At 42.5% G+C, this 16,447-nt stretch overlaps 1 protein-coding gene across 1 annotated transcript; it reads left to right on the top strand.

Moving 5' to 3' along the window:
- The first annotated feature begins 3,714 nt into the window (after positions 1 to 3,714).
- Positions 3,715 to 14,130, top strand: MRPL39 (mitochondrial ribosomal protein L39). The gene is made up of 10 exons (XM_075769982.1): positions 3,715 to 3,833; positions 4,326 to 4,532; positions 4,882 to 5,021; positions 5,502 to 5,601; positions 6,902 to 6,969; positions 8,311 to 8,423; positions 10,950 to 11,015; positions 12,203 to 12,356; positions 13,234 to 13,281; positions 13,954 to 14,130. The coding sequence occupies exons 1-10, from the start codon at positions 3,782 to 3,784 to the stop codon at positions 14,038 to 14,040; spliced, it is 1,035 nt and encodes a 344-aa protein (XP_075626097.1). The 5' UTR covers positions 3,715 to 3,781; the 3' UTR covers positions 14,041 to 14,130.
- The last annotated feature ends 2,317 nt before the right edge of the window (positions 14,131 to 16,447 follow it).

Genomic DNA, 16,447 nt, shown 5'->3' with positions numbered 1-16,447 from the left:
GTTTAATAATTGAAATAAACAAAATAAACAAAATAATAATAATAATAATAATAATGATGATGATGTAATGAAAAGAAAAATAACAAAAAAAAAAAAAGAGAAATAAACCCCAAGAAAAACAAGTAATGCCAATGAAAAACAATTGCTCACCACCAACTGACCAATGTCCAGCCTGTCCACAAGTAGCAGCACATCCCTCCCCAGCCAGCTTCCTCCAAGTTTATATATGGAGCATGACATCATATGGTATGGAATATCTCTTTGTCCAGTCTAGGTCAGCTGTCCTGGCCGTGTTCCCTCCCAGCTTCTTGGGCACCCCCTGCCTTCTCATTGTCAGGCTATTATGAGAAGCTGAAAAGTCCTTGACTGCTTGGAAACAACTAAAAACATCAGTGTGTTATCAACATTATTCTCATCCTAAATCCAAAACACAGCACCAGACCAGCTATCAGGGAAAAAATTAACTCTATCCCAGCCAAAACCAGTACATCTGCTTTTGTCCAGGGGCTGTCAAGATGCCAGCTGAACCCTGGGTGAAATTTCCAGCAGTTTTGGCTGTCTTTTGATTTCCACTGGGGGGTAAAGCTTTGTGCTGTCACTCTTTTGGCTGGGGATTACCACAAGACAGGACTATGACCATGCTCCTCCCATAGTCTTCTGTGTGTTACAAGTTCCAGATGGCTTTTCACCTGCGTGTTGCTTCCAGATCGACATCAAACAAATCTAAGCAGCGACCAGATATGCTACCACCATTTTTCTGAAGAGTAAGTTGAATAAAAAGTTGCAAATACTTGTACAAAAGAAGATTGAGAGATTAGAAAGTGGCAATTTAAAATTGAGAGAGAGAGATTTATAATAAAGAAGTGTGCAGTATCAAATACGACTTTATTCTTGTTCAAGACTTCCTCAAAGCGACAGAACTGGGTTTGTTTCTGTCTTTCAGTCTCCAAACATTTTGAACTTACCTCCTCATAGAGTAAAAATGTTCTTTTTATACCCTACATTGTGAACTTTCTGGGCTTTTTTAATTATTTAAAATACACTGATTATGTGATGTGATCATTGAACCACATATGATTCCACGAGCCACAGAATAAAAAATTAATAGAAGAAATAGTGTAGTTGAGCTATAACAATATAAATAATAATAGCATCTTTGTGTTTTCTCAGGACCTTTCACCTCAAGGCTATAAACTGTTTTAGACAGACAAGTATGTAGCCTACAATAACCCTGCTGCACTAAACTATAACTTCTATTTAACTCATTTTAAAAAAATGAAGAAACAGGATGATTGACTTGCTGAAATTCTTAATCTATCAAATAATATAATGAAGGGCATGAATAGCTACCGTACTTATACACCTGGTTTGCTGGATGAGAGCCCAGGTGAGCAGGAAATCCAGTGCCAGGAACCGAACCAAGAGGAGCCAGCTGCCCCGCTGCTCTGCAGACATGTTTCCACAGTGGAAAATTCTCTCTCTGTTACTGGCCCTTGCCAGTATTAAAACATGCATTTTTTGGTGCTGAGTTTAATTATATCCTTTGGCTCTTAATGGCACTAGTTTGGGGTAACTGATAGTGGCATTCTTGATGGCTATTGTTACATCTTTGCCAACTGGGGACCACACTGAAGACCATCATCTGCTAAACTGTAAAGCATCAAAACAAACTCTTGAGTTATTTCCCGAATTTTAATAAATATTAATGCAAACCATGGTTTTCCTACACAGGCAGTAGCTAGTTTCTGTTTGGCTTCAGTCTTTTGGGGAGGAAGGGCAGTACAGAGGTGTGGTGGGTTGACTGTGGCTGGACATCAGGTAACCACCAAAACTGCTCTACCACTGCCCTCCTCAGCTGGACAGGGGACAGAAATATACGACAAAAGGCTTGTGGGTCAAGATAAGGACAGGGAGGTCATTCAACAGTTACCATCATGGGCAAAACAGACTCAACTTGTGGAAATTAGTTTAATTTATTACCAGTCAAATCAGAGTAATGAGAAATAAAACCAAACACCTTCCCCCCACACCTCCCTTCTTCCTGGGCTCAACTTCACTCCCAAATTTTCCACCTCCTTCCCCCAGCAGCACAGGGGGACAGGGAATGGGGGTTGTAGTCAGTTCATTACACGTTGTCTCTGCCGCTCCTTCCTCCTCAGGGGGAGGACTCCTCACACTCTGCCCCTGCTCCAGCGTGGGGTCCATCCCACAGGAGACAGTTCTCCACCAACTTCTCCAACGTGAACCCTTCCCATGGGCTGCAGTTCTTCATGAACTGCTCCAGTGTGGGTCCCTTCCATGGGGTGCAGAGCTTCAGGAGCAAACTGCTCCAGCGTGGGTCCCCCACAGGATCACAAGTCCTGCCAGCAAACCTGCTCCAGCCTGGGCTCCTCTCTCTCTCTCCACGGGTCTACAGGTTCTGCCAGGAGCCTGTTCCAGTGTGGGCTTCCCACAGGGTCACAGCCTCCTTCAGGTATCCACCTGCTCAGGTGTGGGGTCCTCCACAGGCTGCAGGTGGATATCTGCTCCACCATCAGCCTCCATGGGCTGCAGGGGGACAGCCTGCCTCACTGTGATCTTCTCCAGGGGCTGCAGGGGAATCTCTGCTCTGGTGCCTGGAGCACCTCCTCCCCCTCCTTCTGCACTGACCTTAGTGTCTGCAGAGTTTCTTACATCTTCTCACTCCTCTCTCTGGCTGCAATTGCTGTTGTGCAGCAACTTTTTTCCCCCTTCTTAACTCTGTTACCCCAGAGGCGCTTACTACTGTCACCGATGGGCTCGGCCCTGGCCAGCGGTGGGTCCATCTTGGAGCCGGCTGGCATTGGCTCTGTCAGACACAGGGGAAGCTTCTGGCAGCTTCTCACAGAAACCATCCTTGTAGACCCCCCACTACCAAAACCTTGCCATGCAAACCCAATACAGGAGGTCAGTGATGGCAAAGCAGAGCTGGTGGTGGAGCTGAAGTTACATGGAAACTCTATGGCTTATGTGTGGTGTGGCCTGGCCTAGGGCTCTGCCACAACAGGGAGCCAGGCACCAAAGGCCCTTTCCACCAGCCAGCAGGCTGTTAACATTAATGCTGTAACCCCAGTACTACGTATTTGTGATCTTCTCTGTGAGATGGCTGAAGAACACCTTAAGGACACCCAAAAGATGTTTTCAGGGATGTTACCGCCCTGGCAGATGAGACCTGTTGAGGAAAAGGGAGCAACACATTACACCCACAGCGTAGTGCAACTAATATATAGGATGGTAGATTTAGAGTAGGTAGATTTAGTATTAGGAAGAAATTCTTCACTGTGAGGGCAGTGAGGCACTGGAACAGGTTGCCCAGGGAAGCTGTGGAGGCCCCCTCCCTGGAAGTGTTCAAGGCCAGGCTGGATGGGGCTTTGGGCAACCTGGTCTAGTGGAGGGTGTCCCTGCCCATGGCAGGGGGGTTGGAACTAGATGGTCTTTGAGGTCCCTTCCACCCCAAACCTGTGCTCCTGTGATGATCCATGATATACACAGTGGGGCCTCTGAAGGCAGAATTAATAGCAGCGGGCGAGGACGGCCAGGTCCCCGCTGTGCAGCGGGCAGCCACCGTCCGCTCCTGCCGCCCCGAGCGGCCGCCGCCGCCCCGCAGCCCCCGCGCTGCGCCTGGAGCTCCGGCCCTGGCCTCGAGCCGCCGGCGCCGCCTGGCGGCTGCGGGCGCAACGGCGGGCGGAACGGCACTGCCGCCGCCGCTGTTTCCGGCGGAGCCGGGGGAGGCGGCACCGGGGCGGTGGGAGTCGGCCGGAGCATGGCGGCGCGTTGGGCCGGCCGCTGGCTGCGAGGCGGGCGGGAGGGGTGCAGTGAGTGGCGGCGGGCCGGGTGCGGGGGCGTGGGCGGGCGCGGCGGGGCGCCGAGCCAGCTGCGGGGTTGTCCTGCGCCGGTGCTTTGAGGGGCTCGGCCTGGGGCGGCCGCGCGGGGCGGTTCGGGCCTGCTGCTCGCTGGGCTGAGGAGGCCGCTGTGGGCGCGGGCCCGGCGCGACGGCCGTGGAGACCAGGCCCGGTCCGCAAGGGGTGGTGGACCTGTCTGATGGAAGGGCCTTTGCAGCCAGAGAACGTCATTAAGCTTTTCTTTATCCTTTTCCTTTTTCCTTTTCTGTTGTGGCTTCATGTAAGCATTGCAGGGACCAAGAATGGATGGGCGGTAAGAGCTGCTGAAGTGCTGACCTTATGCATATTGAGACAGACACATAGATTAGCAATGCGGTGGCACGTCTTCCTTTCTTTGAAACCAACACCTTATAAAGAGGCTTTGAAAACTCCTTATTGCTTATTTCAGATCATTCCTTTTACCAGGGTTCATCTCCACCCTAACTGTTTCTCGACTCACATCAGATGAAGTGATTCAGATGCGTAATGAGCTCTTCACCAAAGAGAAAGAGAGGCAGTTGTCGCTTTATCCACGAATTGAGAAAATTGAAGTAAAGTACACTGGGAAATCGCACCCTGGCAGTGTGTTTGTAATGAACAAAGCTTTGTCTACTCCGTACAATTGTGCCATGCGTAAGTGAATGGACTCTTGAACTAACATTGTGCCACTGATGATGAAAATTGTGCTGCCAGTTGAAGTACTTGTCATTTCAATTTGAAGTGTTAATATCATTGACATTTTAACGACCAAGATTAGAGACGTGCATTCAGAATATTTGCATTTGTTAAATTTAAAATACATTTGTACTAAGATACATCAGCAGAAACTGAGTCAATTTTTGGAGGCTCTGTTAACAGCTCATCTTTCCAAGTCATTTACAAAAGTGAAACTTGTAGGTTTTTTTACAAATGCAGAGGTCTAAACTGATGAATGTGAGGAATATGGTTAATAACTGTGTAATACTTTTTAAACTTTCTTTAGACTTAAGTGAATGGCACTGCAAGAAATCTGTTCTAGCTCTTGTGGATGGTGAAGTCTGGGATATGTATAGACCCTTGACCAAATCATGCGAAATTCAATTCCTTACTTTCAAAGATGAAGATCCAGAGGAAGTAAACAAGGTGAGTCTGTATCTTACCCCATTGTAGGTGACCCTGATTATGACCACTTCATTCTGTATGCCCCTTTCAGTTCCATGGCCGTCTGCTTTTTTGAACTTTGTTGTGAAAGTTCAGATATTTTTAATAGTTGGTTGGCGCGTCATGGTTGTCATTAGCTGGACCAGAGTGTGGGCTAGGTGATGTGTGGGCATCCCTTCCAACCTATATTGTTGTATTACTCTATGAATTCAGATTTAAATATCTCCAGGGAAGCATCTGGCTTGCATTTTAAGTGCAGTTTTGGTTTTTTTTTGATTGACTCTATATGGAGAATCATCTCCAAATAGAAGTTTACATACTAGAGAAAATAATGCTTGGGTTCACAGCTAGGTTTGTGCGTCATTCAGTAAAATGTTGATATTCTTTTGCAATAAATAGCTGATGTTCATCTGGTGTTGGTTGTTAGCTTAATAAATCTGTGTTCTGAAATTCTCTTTATAGGCCTATTGGCGTTCATGTGCCATGATGATGGCATGTGTGTTAAAGCGGGCATTCAAAGATGAGTACTCAGTGACTCTGATTAAAGCTCCAGAAGTGCCAGGTGATATAAGTGTTTTATATTGATTGTCTTGTCTTTTGTTGCTTCTTAAGTGAGTGTCTAACAGCATTACCAAAAAAACCAGAGGCTCCTTTTCCGGTGATTGAAGGTACTTAGGATTGATATGTGTATTACATGCTGCTGTTGTAGCCTTTAATTTATAGTAATCACACTGAAAACAGTTTCCTTACCAAAGTACAGAAAATTGATCTGTGTGGCAACTGGCTGTCAGACCATTTAGGGTTTCATGGGTTAAGTTAGTAACTTAAGGACATAACCTTTTTATTGTGAAGTTTCATGAGTAAGGTATTTAGAATATGTGATGTGCTCTAATCTAATAAGTACATAGCCTTGTGAGCACTTGAGTTGCTAAAATTATGATGTATACATCAAGTTGGAAGATTATCGAAGTACAAACAGGGTTAGTAACAGCTTTTGCTCATCTGTGACCTGATGTAAAATTTACAAAAGTGGGAAAATGCACAGGAGAGGTTATTTAAATAACAGAGCCTGTATGATGGTGCATTTGATATATAGGAGGTTAGTTGCTGGTCACGTGGAGTCCTCCTGCAGTTGATTCCCTTTTTAGCTATTTCAGGATTTGTCTTGATTGGTAAGTATAGAGTGGATGTTTCAGTTCTACCAGGATTTGGAATAATCTTGCATATACTAAGCTGTATCGTTATACTGTATATATGGAAATAATGTGAGCTTACTGGGTTCATAAGCTTGATTTCTGAGATGGCAATAACTAAATAAATATACACAAAGAGTGTGCTAACGTCTATCATAGAAATTTAGGTTGTCTTTGCCAGAAATTTGTGCCATGCTTGTGCCATGGATGAACATTTTCCGTCAGCTCAAATATTGTCTGATTTCTCTATGCAATAAATTGCTATTTACGATTTAATACTGCAAATTTACTTTTAGTGTATGATGCATACAGAGGAAAAAATATGAAATGTTTTCCAAGTTTTTGGTTTTTTTTCTTTCAATGCTAGATACAGTTTTGGGAAGCAGCATAATTCATAATTTTTTTCTCTCTTTAATGGGAATGTATTATACTGACATTACATTAAAACTCATTTCAAATGACTTTCTCATTCAGTGAAATGAAAATGATATAGGTTTAATTGGCCATTTGATTGTATAATCACAGATGAAAATTCATATTTTATGGTGGATTTCTTGAGATAATTCTGTTTTTCTTCTCATTCATTTTGATACAAGAATATATTATGACAATGAAATACATACTTTGTTACAAACATGAACATTTTTCTCTTTGGAATTGGAATTGCAGTGATCTCTGGAGCTTTCTGTTATGATGTAATTTTGGACAATAGACTGAATGACTGGAAACCCACAAACGTAAGCACAATAACTTCTTGCCTGAAAAGTTACATAGCTTGCATCCTTGTCCAATGGTTCTTTTTTAATGGGGAGGGAGAGAGCAGTAAGTTTTTACCTTTTTGTTGGGTGTATCTACACTAGTAATTTTTTACGTCAGGAGTACTCTTTGGAAACTAATCTCCGCATTTACCATATACTGGCTCTCACTGCAGAGGGCTCTCAGAGCACATAGACTGGCTTCCATTCGGATGGATTAAATCTTGAGCTGTCCTCCAGATGCTTACAGGTTTTAGGTTTGTGGGGCTAAAGTAAGTTCAAGTCTGAAATACAGTTCCGCAAACAGTTGATGTGGCCGTGGGGACCTCAGTGCCATCTTTGTTACTGTACAGATCTGCTCCTACTTGGCTGCTCTTGCCTGCTAACGTAGATGTAACCATATAGTCTTTGTGCGAGTAATGCCCTCTGAAAATAAAAACCTCTGTAATACGCGTATTTTCACCTGGTGGTTTACAGCATAATCAGTTTATTGTTGTAAAAGAACCGTGAGCACGTTCACCTGAAGCTCTCCTTAATAGCTTGCTTATATTTCATGCTCTTCAGTAAATCTAATAATCTAAAACCTGTAAGTCTCATAACCATTTCATAGCTGGTGTGATCATGAATGTTTTACTCGTCTGGTGCCTATCCTTGTTCTCAGGGGTATGTATGGCTGTGTACTTCTCAGAGGTATCAGCGGAGATATGTATGGCTAACAAAGCAATATTAGTACAATGCAGACTTTTTCTCCGACATGATCTTGTAGTTGAAGTGACCTAGTTTGAAATATTTTCTATGTGACATTATAAATGTAATTTCTCCTAATAACAGTTTCTTATTTATCAATAAATCTGAGTATGTAGAGCTTTGGATTCTGGACCAAGGTGATCAATTTCTATTTATTAATTATTCAGTATTTTTTTTCCCCTGATTCCATCACAATAGAGGTCATTTATAAATGGAGTCACAACTCTGGGAAACAAGATACACAGATGAATATTTAACAGTAGCAAGTCTGTATGTGTATATATCACGTTGGGAAAATCTAAGCAGTTTAACTGCAATTAATATATATTGTTTCTGATGGAAAAATGCCTATTGATTTGACTGGCCATTGAATCAGTCCATTTAAACAGTGATGATCTGTAGCAGTCTGTTGCTGATAAATAGTAAGAGTTACAGTCCTATGGCAATGTTCTTATATTTAGGGTTTGTAGTAGATGATCCTTGTTGTTTTGACTATTTAGCGTTTCCTGTGCTTTGTCTGTTCACTACAGCTGTGAAACAGTGATGAAAGTTTTATATGTATCAACTGTTTTTTAGGACAACTTCTCCTCTCTTACAAGGGATGCCGGAAAGCTAATTCATAAAGACCTGCCATTTGAAACACTGCATGTTGAAGCAAAAGTAGCACGTGAAATGTTTCAGCATAACAGGTAAGTTATGCTGAAAGTATCTTTCAGTAAGGCAATTAGAAATTCATTTAAATATCTGCTTGGCTTTGTAAATCTAAAATAAGATGGGACATGTGAAATAAGAAGGTACTTCTCCCACTACTCTGAATGAACATGCCTCTGTTCTCTTTGTCACACTACCTTATTTAATTTTTAATGTTCTCTCCAGAGGCCAATACCAGGCACCTTTGCTGGATGTAGTTTTGTGACAAATGGAAAGACTGTAGACTTACTAGTTTTAATAGCGAGCTTCAAGATTTCACTACTTTTAAATTGAAGCTCTGGTGGCTAGACTTGGTGTGCTAGTTACTCTCAGACTTTCCTGAAAGGCTTTTGTATTAAAAAAAAAATGCAGATTTTTCATGTCTTGGTATCTTAAAATGAAGATTTGATGAAATGCAGTTTTTGAGCTCTGCAGGGGGAAAATGGGTAAAATATTCTGGCCTGTGCTGTGAAAGAGAGCTTGTTCGAAACACTCCAGTCTTTGCTGAAAAAACAGCGGTGTCTTGGGAAGAAAAATTCTCTGGTCCACAGCTTTTTGGCGGTTGGAGAGAGATGGGGGAAATGATAACTAACCATTTTGTGAAGCAAAACGAAATTATGCTAAAGCTAAAGTTGCAAAAATAACTAGTTTTTAGCTTAATAATGAAGATGATATTAATGTGACATACGGACTAGCATCTTTTCGCAATGTTGGCTGGCAAGCATTGACAACAGGTGGGAGCTGACTTTTGATAATAGCTTTAGACATTGTGTGTGTAGAAAGAGCAGAGAACACTTTGCTGTCTTGCAGGTGACCAGCTGTGACATTGCATAAGATCAGTTTAGGTGATCTGATAGTGTCTTCTAGTCTTACATGTGAGCTGAAAAGCTCTTTATTTTTATTTGAAGTACTAGGTTCATTTTATCTTTCTGAATAAAACTCGGCTGAGGGAGCATGGCCTTCCTATAACATATACATCGAATAGAATAGAATAGAATAGTTCAGTTGGAAGGGACCTGCAGTGAATATCTAGTCCAACTGCCTGATCAATTCAGGACTGATCAAGTTAAAGTGTATTATTAAGGGCAATGTCCAAATGCCTCTTAAACACTGACAGGCTTGGGGCATCGACCACCCCTCTAGGAAGCCTGTTCCAGTGTCTGACCACCCTCTCGGTGAAGGAATGCTTCCTCATGTCCAGTCTGTACCTCCCCTGGTGCAGCTGTGAACCATTCCCACGTGTCCTATCACGGGATCCCAGGCAGAAGAGCTCAGCACCTCCCTCTCCATTCCCCCTCCTCAGGAAGCTGCAGAGAGCAATGAGGTCACCCCTCAGCTGCCTTCTCTCCAAACTAGACAAGCCCAAAGTCCTTAGCCACTCCTCACAGGCCATGCCTTCCAGCCCTTTCACCAGCTTTGTTGCCCTCCTCTGGATGCATTCAAGGACCTTCACATCCTTCTGAAATGGTGGGGCCCAGCACTGCACACAGTACTCCAGGTGAGGCCGTGCCAACGCTGAACACAGTGGGATAATCACCTTTTTGGACCAGCTGGTTATGCTGTGTTTGATGCCCCCCACGATGTGGTTTGCCTCTTGGCTGCCAGGGCACGCTGCTGGCTCATATTGAGCTGCTGTCGACCAGCACCCCCAGACCCCTTTCTGCAGGGCTGCTCTCCAGCCACTCCTCTCCCAATTTATACTTGTGTCTGGCATTACTCTGTCCTAGGTGCAGATTCTGGCAAATGGACATGTTAAATGTCATCCCGTTAATCACAGCCCAGTCCTCCAATCTGTCTAGATCCCTCTGCAAGGCCTCTTGTCCCCTCAAGAGAGTCAGCAGCACCTCCCAGTTTGGCATCATCAGCAAACTTGCTAATGGTGCATTCGACTCCTGCATCCAGATCGTTGATGAACATATTGAACAGGACTGGCCCTAGAATTGAACCCTGAGGAGCAATCGCTGGTCACCGGTCGCCAGCCAGATGTGGCCCCATGCACTACAACCCTTTGAGCTCTGCCCTTCAGCCAGTTCTTCACCCAGTGCACCGTGAACCCTCTCATCCCACAGTTGGACAGCTTGTCCCGAAGGATACTGTGAGGGACAGCATCAAAAGCCTTAGTAAATCCAGAAAAACTACATCCACCACCTTCCCTTCATCCACTAGGTGGGTGACCTTATCATAGAAGGATATCAAATTAGTTAAAACAGGACTTTCCCTTTGTGAACCCATGTTGACTGTACCTGATGATCGCATTATTCTTTACATGCCTTTCAGTAGTACTCAGTATAATCTTCATATTTTTTCCAGGAACTGAATTAGACTAAGAGGTCTGTATGACATGCTTTATGAAATATGCCAATATGTTTTGTCATATAAAATTAAGAATTTAAACCTGTTTCAAAGCTCACATAAATATGAGCATGATTTTAGGAATGTTCCTTAAATCAATCTCTTAAGTATTCTTATAAGAACTAGATGTTAAAGGTGAGGATTTTTAAAATCTTTTTTTTTGTCTTGTTCAGATACAAGATGGAGATGATAGAACGAAAAGCTTCTCAGAATACGGAGGGAATTGTAACATTACATAGGTGAGCAAAACTGACCTCTCATTCTGTAATGATTCACTGAAAGATTTGATTATATTGCAAGTACTCTGCAAGTGAAAAGTAAGTTACTTGTGATGGTTTTCAATTTAGAAATCACTTATATTTATTGCTGTCTGTGGTCAATCTTAAGTTGTTATTTGAGTGTTGGTGTTTTTTATACAACCATTGTCTTGTGATACTTAACACTTGGTGGATCTAACTACATTTCAATTTCTTGTTATGTTAAAGGTGGTAAGTGCTTAGTTAAGTTGAAACAAGTCTTACTGCTTTAAATACTTTTACATAAAATCTAAATAAGTCTTTAGAGCTTGACAAGTTAAATATAAAACAAATACTTGTTTGAAAACAAGAGTTAACATTGTATAGTGGATTTTTCTTCCAAAGTTGTCAAGATCTCCCTAACTGGCAAGCTACTGCCTTGTAGTGGTGGAGATGAGAGCTGGCTCCTGGGACACAGCGTAAGATACAAAGTTCTTAGGCTGGAGGCAGGAGGTTTGTATTATATCTCAGGCATATAAAAGAATTTATGATTAGCTTAGACTGGTTGAGTATATTCAGTTTACTGGGTGTCTAAATGGTTCTGCATTTGTTTTTGGAGCCCACATCTCTCTAAAGGAACAGATGTCTTTGCAGTGATGGTTCTTTGAATTTTAGAACAATATTGCGTCTGTTTTTCTCTTCTTCCTATCCTCTCTCTAGTTGGCCTTACCTATTGATTTCTGGGAGAGGTTTGTTATGAATGTTCTTTTGCTGTACGTCTTTTTTCTCACTTTTCTTAATTGATATGCAGTTTTCCAAGACCTGTGCAGGTTGTAAACACTGCTGTGGAAAATGTGTGATCTTGGAGACAAATCTTTTTCTGGTGAATGACAGATTATCTCACTATTAAAGACAACATGACTTCAAAGATTTGTTAAACCTAGGATCCTCTTTCTAGATTTGAGATTTAAATTTTGGAAATTCATTTTAGGAAATTGTGTGACCTGTAGTTTTGCTTCAGGAAACCTAGAAATGCTGAATTGGGGATTTGTTTAGATTTGGTTTGGGATTTATGTGGATTTTCTTTCATCTGTTCTGAAGATAGGAATTTGCTAATCAAAAATAAATTTTAAAAAAAGGCTTTATATTTGACATAGGGTGTTTTGTTGGGTTGTTTTTGCTCCCATCAGGTTTGGTGACTTTGTAGATGTTAGTGAAGGCCCTCATATTCCAAGGACAAGTTTCTGTTTCCAGTATGCAATAACAGCAGCCCATAATCTTCAGACTAACCAATCTGACTTGATAAGGAGGTTCCAGGGTGTATCCCTGCCAATTCATTTGAAGGTAAGTAATCCATTTAATTTAGGACATTTGGCTTACTTTCTGATCTTTATTATGTGGTGTGCTGGTAGTTGAATGTAATTCAGAGGTGAAAAGAGTAGCAGAAAGGGAAGGCCTGTGATGATGACTGTCTTGGATATTTGGGGTTCGTTTTCTTGGAACTGTTGTGGATGTGAAATCAGAACTAGAAAAGTTTGTATCAGAGGGCCCTTGATGTTATTTTTCAGTACTGAAAGCGTTGTTTCACTTGTGCAATTTCTGCATGGATAGTTCCTTCACTTTGCCTTAGTTGTGCATGCTAATCTTCTGAAGTTGAGGCTGCTGGCAGTGTTGAGATGCAGGAAGGAGCAGAACTTTGAAATTATAAAGGATACCATTTTGAAGTCTTTCATGACACCAAAGTAAAACTTAACAACAATAACAAAAATAGCCCTAGCACTAATCAGTCTTAAACAAAGGCTTTGCTGAACAATAGGTGGAGGCAGGAATCTTTCTTCCCATTTCTGTTGACTTATATGATTTTGACCTGTGGTCTAGCACATGTGCTATTATCTCAGTTGGGGAAGTTTTCAAGGGACAAGCGGGCGCTGGGTTCCTCACCTCATCTCTGTGTGCCCTTTCTCATCATAAGATTTTAATTCCTATTTTTGCCCATTAACCCGTCAGTGATTCCACACCATGAATGGATGTGATCAGCAGGCATCTATTCAAGTCCCCCAAAGTAATATGGGCAAACTGGACACTGAAATCTTAAACTAACATTTGAATTAGGGATTGTTAGGGTTTTGTGCCATCATTTCTATACACTTGTCAGATTTTTTTCTATGATAAGATGGGTTTTTTTGCCTCTGGTAACATCATTTAATGACATTTAATACAGGCTCACCACACCGTGTGGCACAAACTGCTGGAACGATCGAAGAAACTGGTGAGTCTCATTAGTGGTGAAGTACAGCTTACTAAATATAAAGATAGGCTGTAAAAGAGTAGAATTTAAATGATTAGAGATGGATAATACATTCAAGAATGTATCTTTAGGAATGAAATGTTCACAGGTGAAGAAAAATCAGATGCCCAGGAAATCTAACTGCTGGTAGTAGAGGATGTGCAAGTATTGTTTCTGAAGTCTGGTTAAAATGCATTGTACAATTTAAAAAACCCATACACTATTCAATTCATATAATTTGTACAATTAAAAAAAAAATTGGAAGAAATTATATTACACTTTCCATATGTGGCTCTGAAGCTGTCTGCTTCTGAGAATCCCACATGCTTTTTATAAGAACCTCTCTAAGCTGTTAATTATCACTTTAAACTATAGTAGTATTTTTCAAATTCATCTCTAGAATTAATGTTGGTATCAAATGTGTGTAAAATTTAAAATTATTTTTTCCTGTTTTTATCATGAATATGAAATAAGAAAACTAAAAGTTGTAATAATGAAATTAGCTTGAATATGCTTGACGTTCAGGTTGTTTAATTTTGGAGACAATAATTGTCTTTGTAGGCTGTCCTTTCTTGTTACAGAAGGGAGGATTTCCAGGATCAAGGAGAATGAAATAATTTTAAAAAATATAACAAAATTGATATGTTTCTGCAGGTCACTGAAGAAAAGTACTTGGAAACAGCAACAGAACGTCATGAGGCAAAAGATGGAACTGAAGAAGGAAAAACACTATCAATTTAAATTAACTTTAACCTCTAAATGTACATAATAAAAATGTGTATTTTTACATGACTTATTTGTGCTGCATATAAAAATGTGTTGGGTAATGAATTTGAATTCTGTAGACCTATATCACAGATATAAAGCCATTATCAGACATTTCAGTGCACTTTAAAAATTTCACTTAAGAAAAAAAGGGAGGGGGGAAGATAATTTATTTGTAATAACTCGTCTTGCAAGTTACCTTTGTCCTTACCTCAGCAACAGTTGTCTGTGTCCATATGTTGTCCTCTGTGATTAGTGCAGTTTGGTCTTCAGACTGTAGTTGAACTGGCAGCTGGAAAGGCCATCCCCTTTATCTTGATAAAATTTCAAGACCCCTCGTTTGGTCTTCCATGATGAAAGTATATCTTTCTCATTTCTGACCTGCTATGTTTGGAACTTCCTGATGAAATTTCACCGAGTTCGTTGCCTACTGCAGTAGAAAGTTGAGATGATGACAGAGGTACCTGCTATCTCCCGATTAACCCAAGAGCACAGTGAAATTTTGCCAGTGGGATCTGGTCTAGGTGCTCTGTTTCGAATCTTAAGCCAGTTCTATCAGCAGCTCACACAAGTCTCCTGATGGCTGCTCTGTATTTTGGGAATCCAGTTCAGAATTCCTCCTGGATTTCACCACCTGCAGAGGAAGGTGAGAATGCTGCTTCCTGTTTGGAAAATTTTTAACCTTAGCTGGAATTTTGTGTTTCAGAGCTTCTCTGTTTTTTGGAGGTTTTTTTTTGGTTGGTTGGTTGGTTTTTTTTGGAGGGGGAGGGAACCCAGCTTTTATAGTGCACAGTGTAAGAAACAATTTGAAAGGCGTATAGCTGGGCTGGAAAGTCTGGAGAGGGAATTTCCGTTTCCTGACGTTTGCTGGGTCCAAGACAAGTGTGCACAGGACTGGCCGGGGAATTTACAGCAGAGCCTGGGGAACCTGCAGAGCTGCTGCCGCTAGGTGGGAGCAGTGGCTTGGGGAGGAGAGGTGCCACCTTACCGGTGGGAGAGGAGCAAGAGTCCTCTATGGGGACTGCCCATGGAAGGGACTTTTGCAAGTGCAGAACTGCGTTACGGAAAATGCTGTTGAGGGCTGCCAGCTGAAGTTTACAAGAGATTAAATTTCCCCCCCCCCCCCCCCCCCCCCCCCCCCCCCCCCCCCCTTCCCCGGAGGTCTGTGCATAAAAAGGTGGCAGCTCCAACGTCTGCAGACCTTGGTGCTAACACACATCTCTGCTTACGTGGGCTCTGGAAGGCAGGATCTCTCTTTGGGAGAGATGGAGCTGGAGAAAATCTTTTAAAAGCTCCAGGATTCTCACAGAGGGCAGTAGCTTTTAAAGGAGAACTGGGTAATAGAAGGTAGTGTCCACTTCATTCTGCCACACATATGGTGGTGACAGCACTTCTTGAACTAGGAGATAGAGATTCCATTCCTTATTCTGCCAGAGAGGGATTCAGAGCTGCACTTTCAGGGGAAAAATCTGTGGGGTTTTTTTGGGGGATGTATCATAAGGTACTTTGAGTACTCCCTACCCAATCTGTATGAAGTGATGCCACTACTAGTCCTGAACATTTCTTGGAAGAGCATGAGAACAAATGCAAACAGTGCTCAGTGCTCATGGCAGCCACTGAGCAACAAGGACATCCAGTCACAGAATCACAGAATGCTAGGAGTTGGAAGGGACCTCTGGAGATCATCAAGTTCAATACCCCTGCTAAAGCAGGATCACCTAGAGCAGGTTGTACAGGATTGCGTCCAGGTGGGTTTTCAATACCTCCAGAGAAGGAGACTCCACAACCTCTCTGGGCAGCCTGTGCTCTGTCACCCTCACAGTGAAGAAGTTTTTCCTCATACTGAGATGAAATTTCCTGTTGTACAGTTTGTGTCTATTGCCCCTTGTCCTGTCACTGGGGACTTCTGAAAAGAGTCTGGCCCCATCCTCTTGACATTCACCCTTTAGATATTTGTAAGTGTTGATGAGATCCCCTCTCAGTCTTCTCTTCTCCAGGCTAAACAGACCCAGTTCTCTCAGCCTTTCCTCATAAGAGAGATGCTTATCATCTTTCTAGCCCTCCACTGGACTCTCTCCAGTAGTTGCCTGTCTTTCTTGAACTGGGGAGCCCAGAACTGGACACAATATTCCAGTTGCGGCCTCACCAGGGCAGAAGAGAGGGGGAGGGTCACCTCCCTCGACGTGCTGGCCACGCTCTTCTGAATGCACCCCAGGATGCCATTGGCCTTCTTGGCCACAAGGGCACATTGGTGGCTCATGGGGAGCTTGTTGTCCACCAGGACTCTCAGGTGCTTCTCTGCAGTGCTGCTTCCCAGCATGTGAACCCCTAACCTGTACTGGTGCTTGGGGTTGTTCCTCCCTCAGTGCAGGACTCTACACTT

Source organism: Balearica regulorum, chromosome 1 (assembly GCF_011004875.1).
Source record: "Balearica regulorum gibbericeps isolate bBalReg1 chromosome 1, bBalReg1.pri, whole genome shotgun sequence".
NCBI lineage: Eukaryota > Metazoa > Chordata > Aves > Gruiformes > Gruidae > Balearica > Balearica regulorum.
This window is presented reverse-complemented; position numbering and strand designations above follow the sequence as displayed.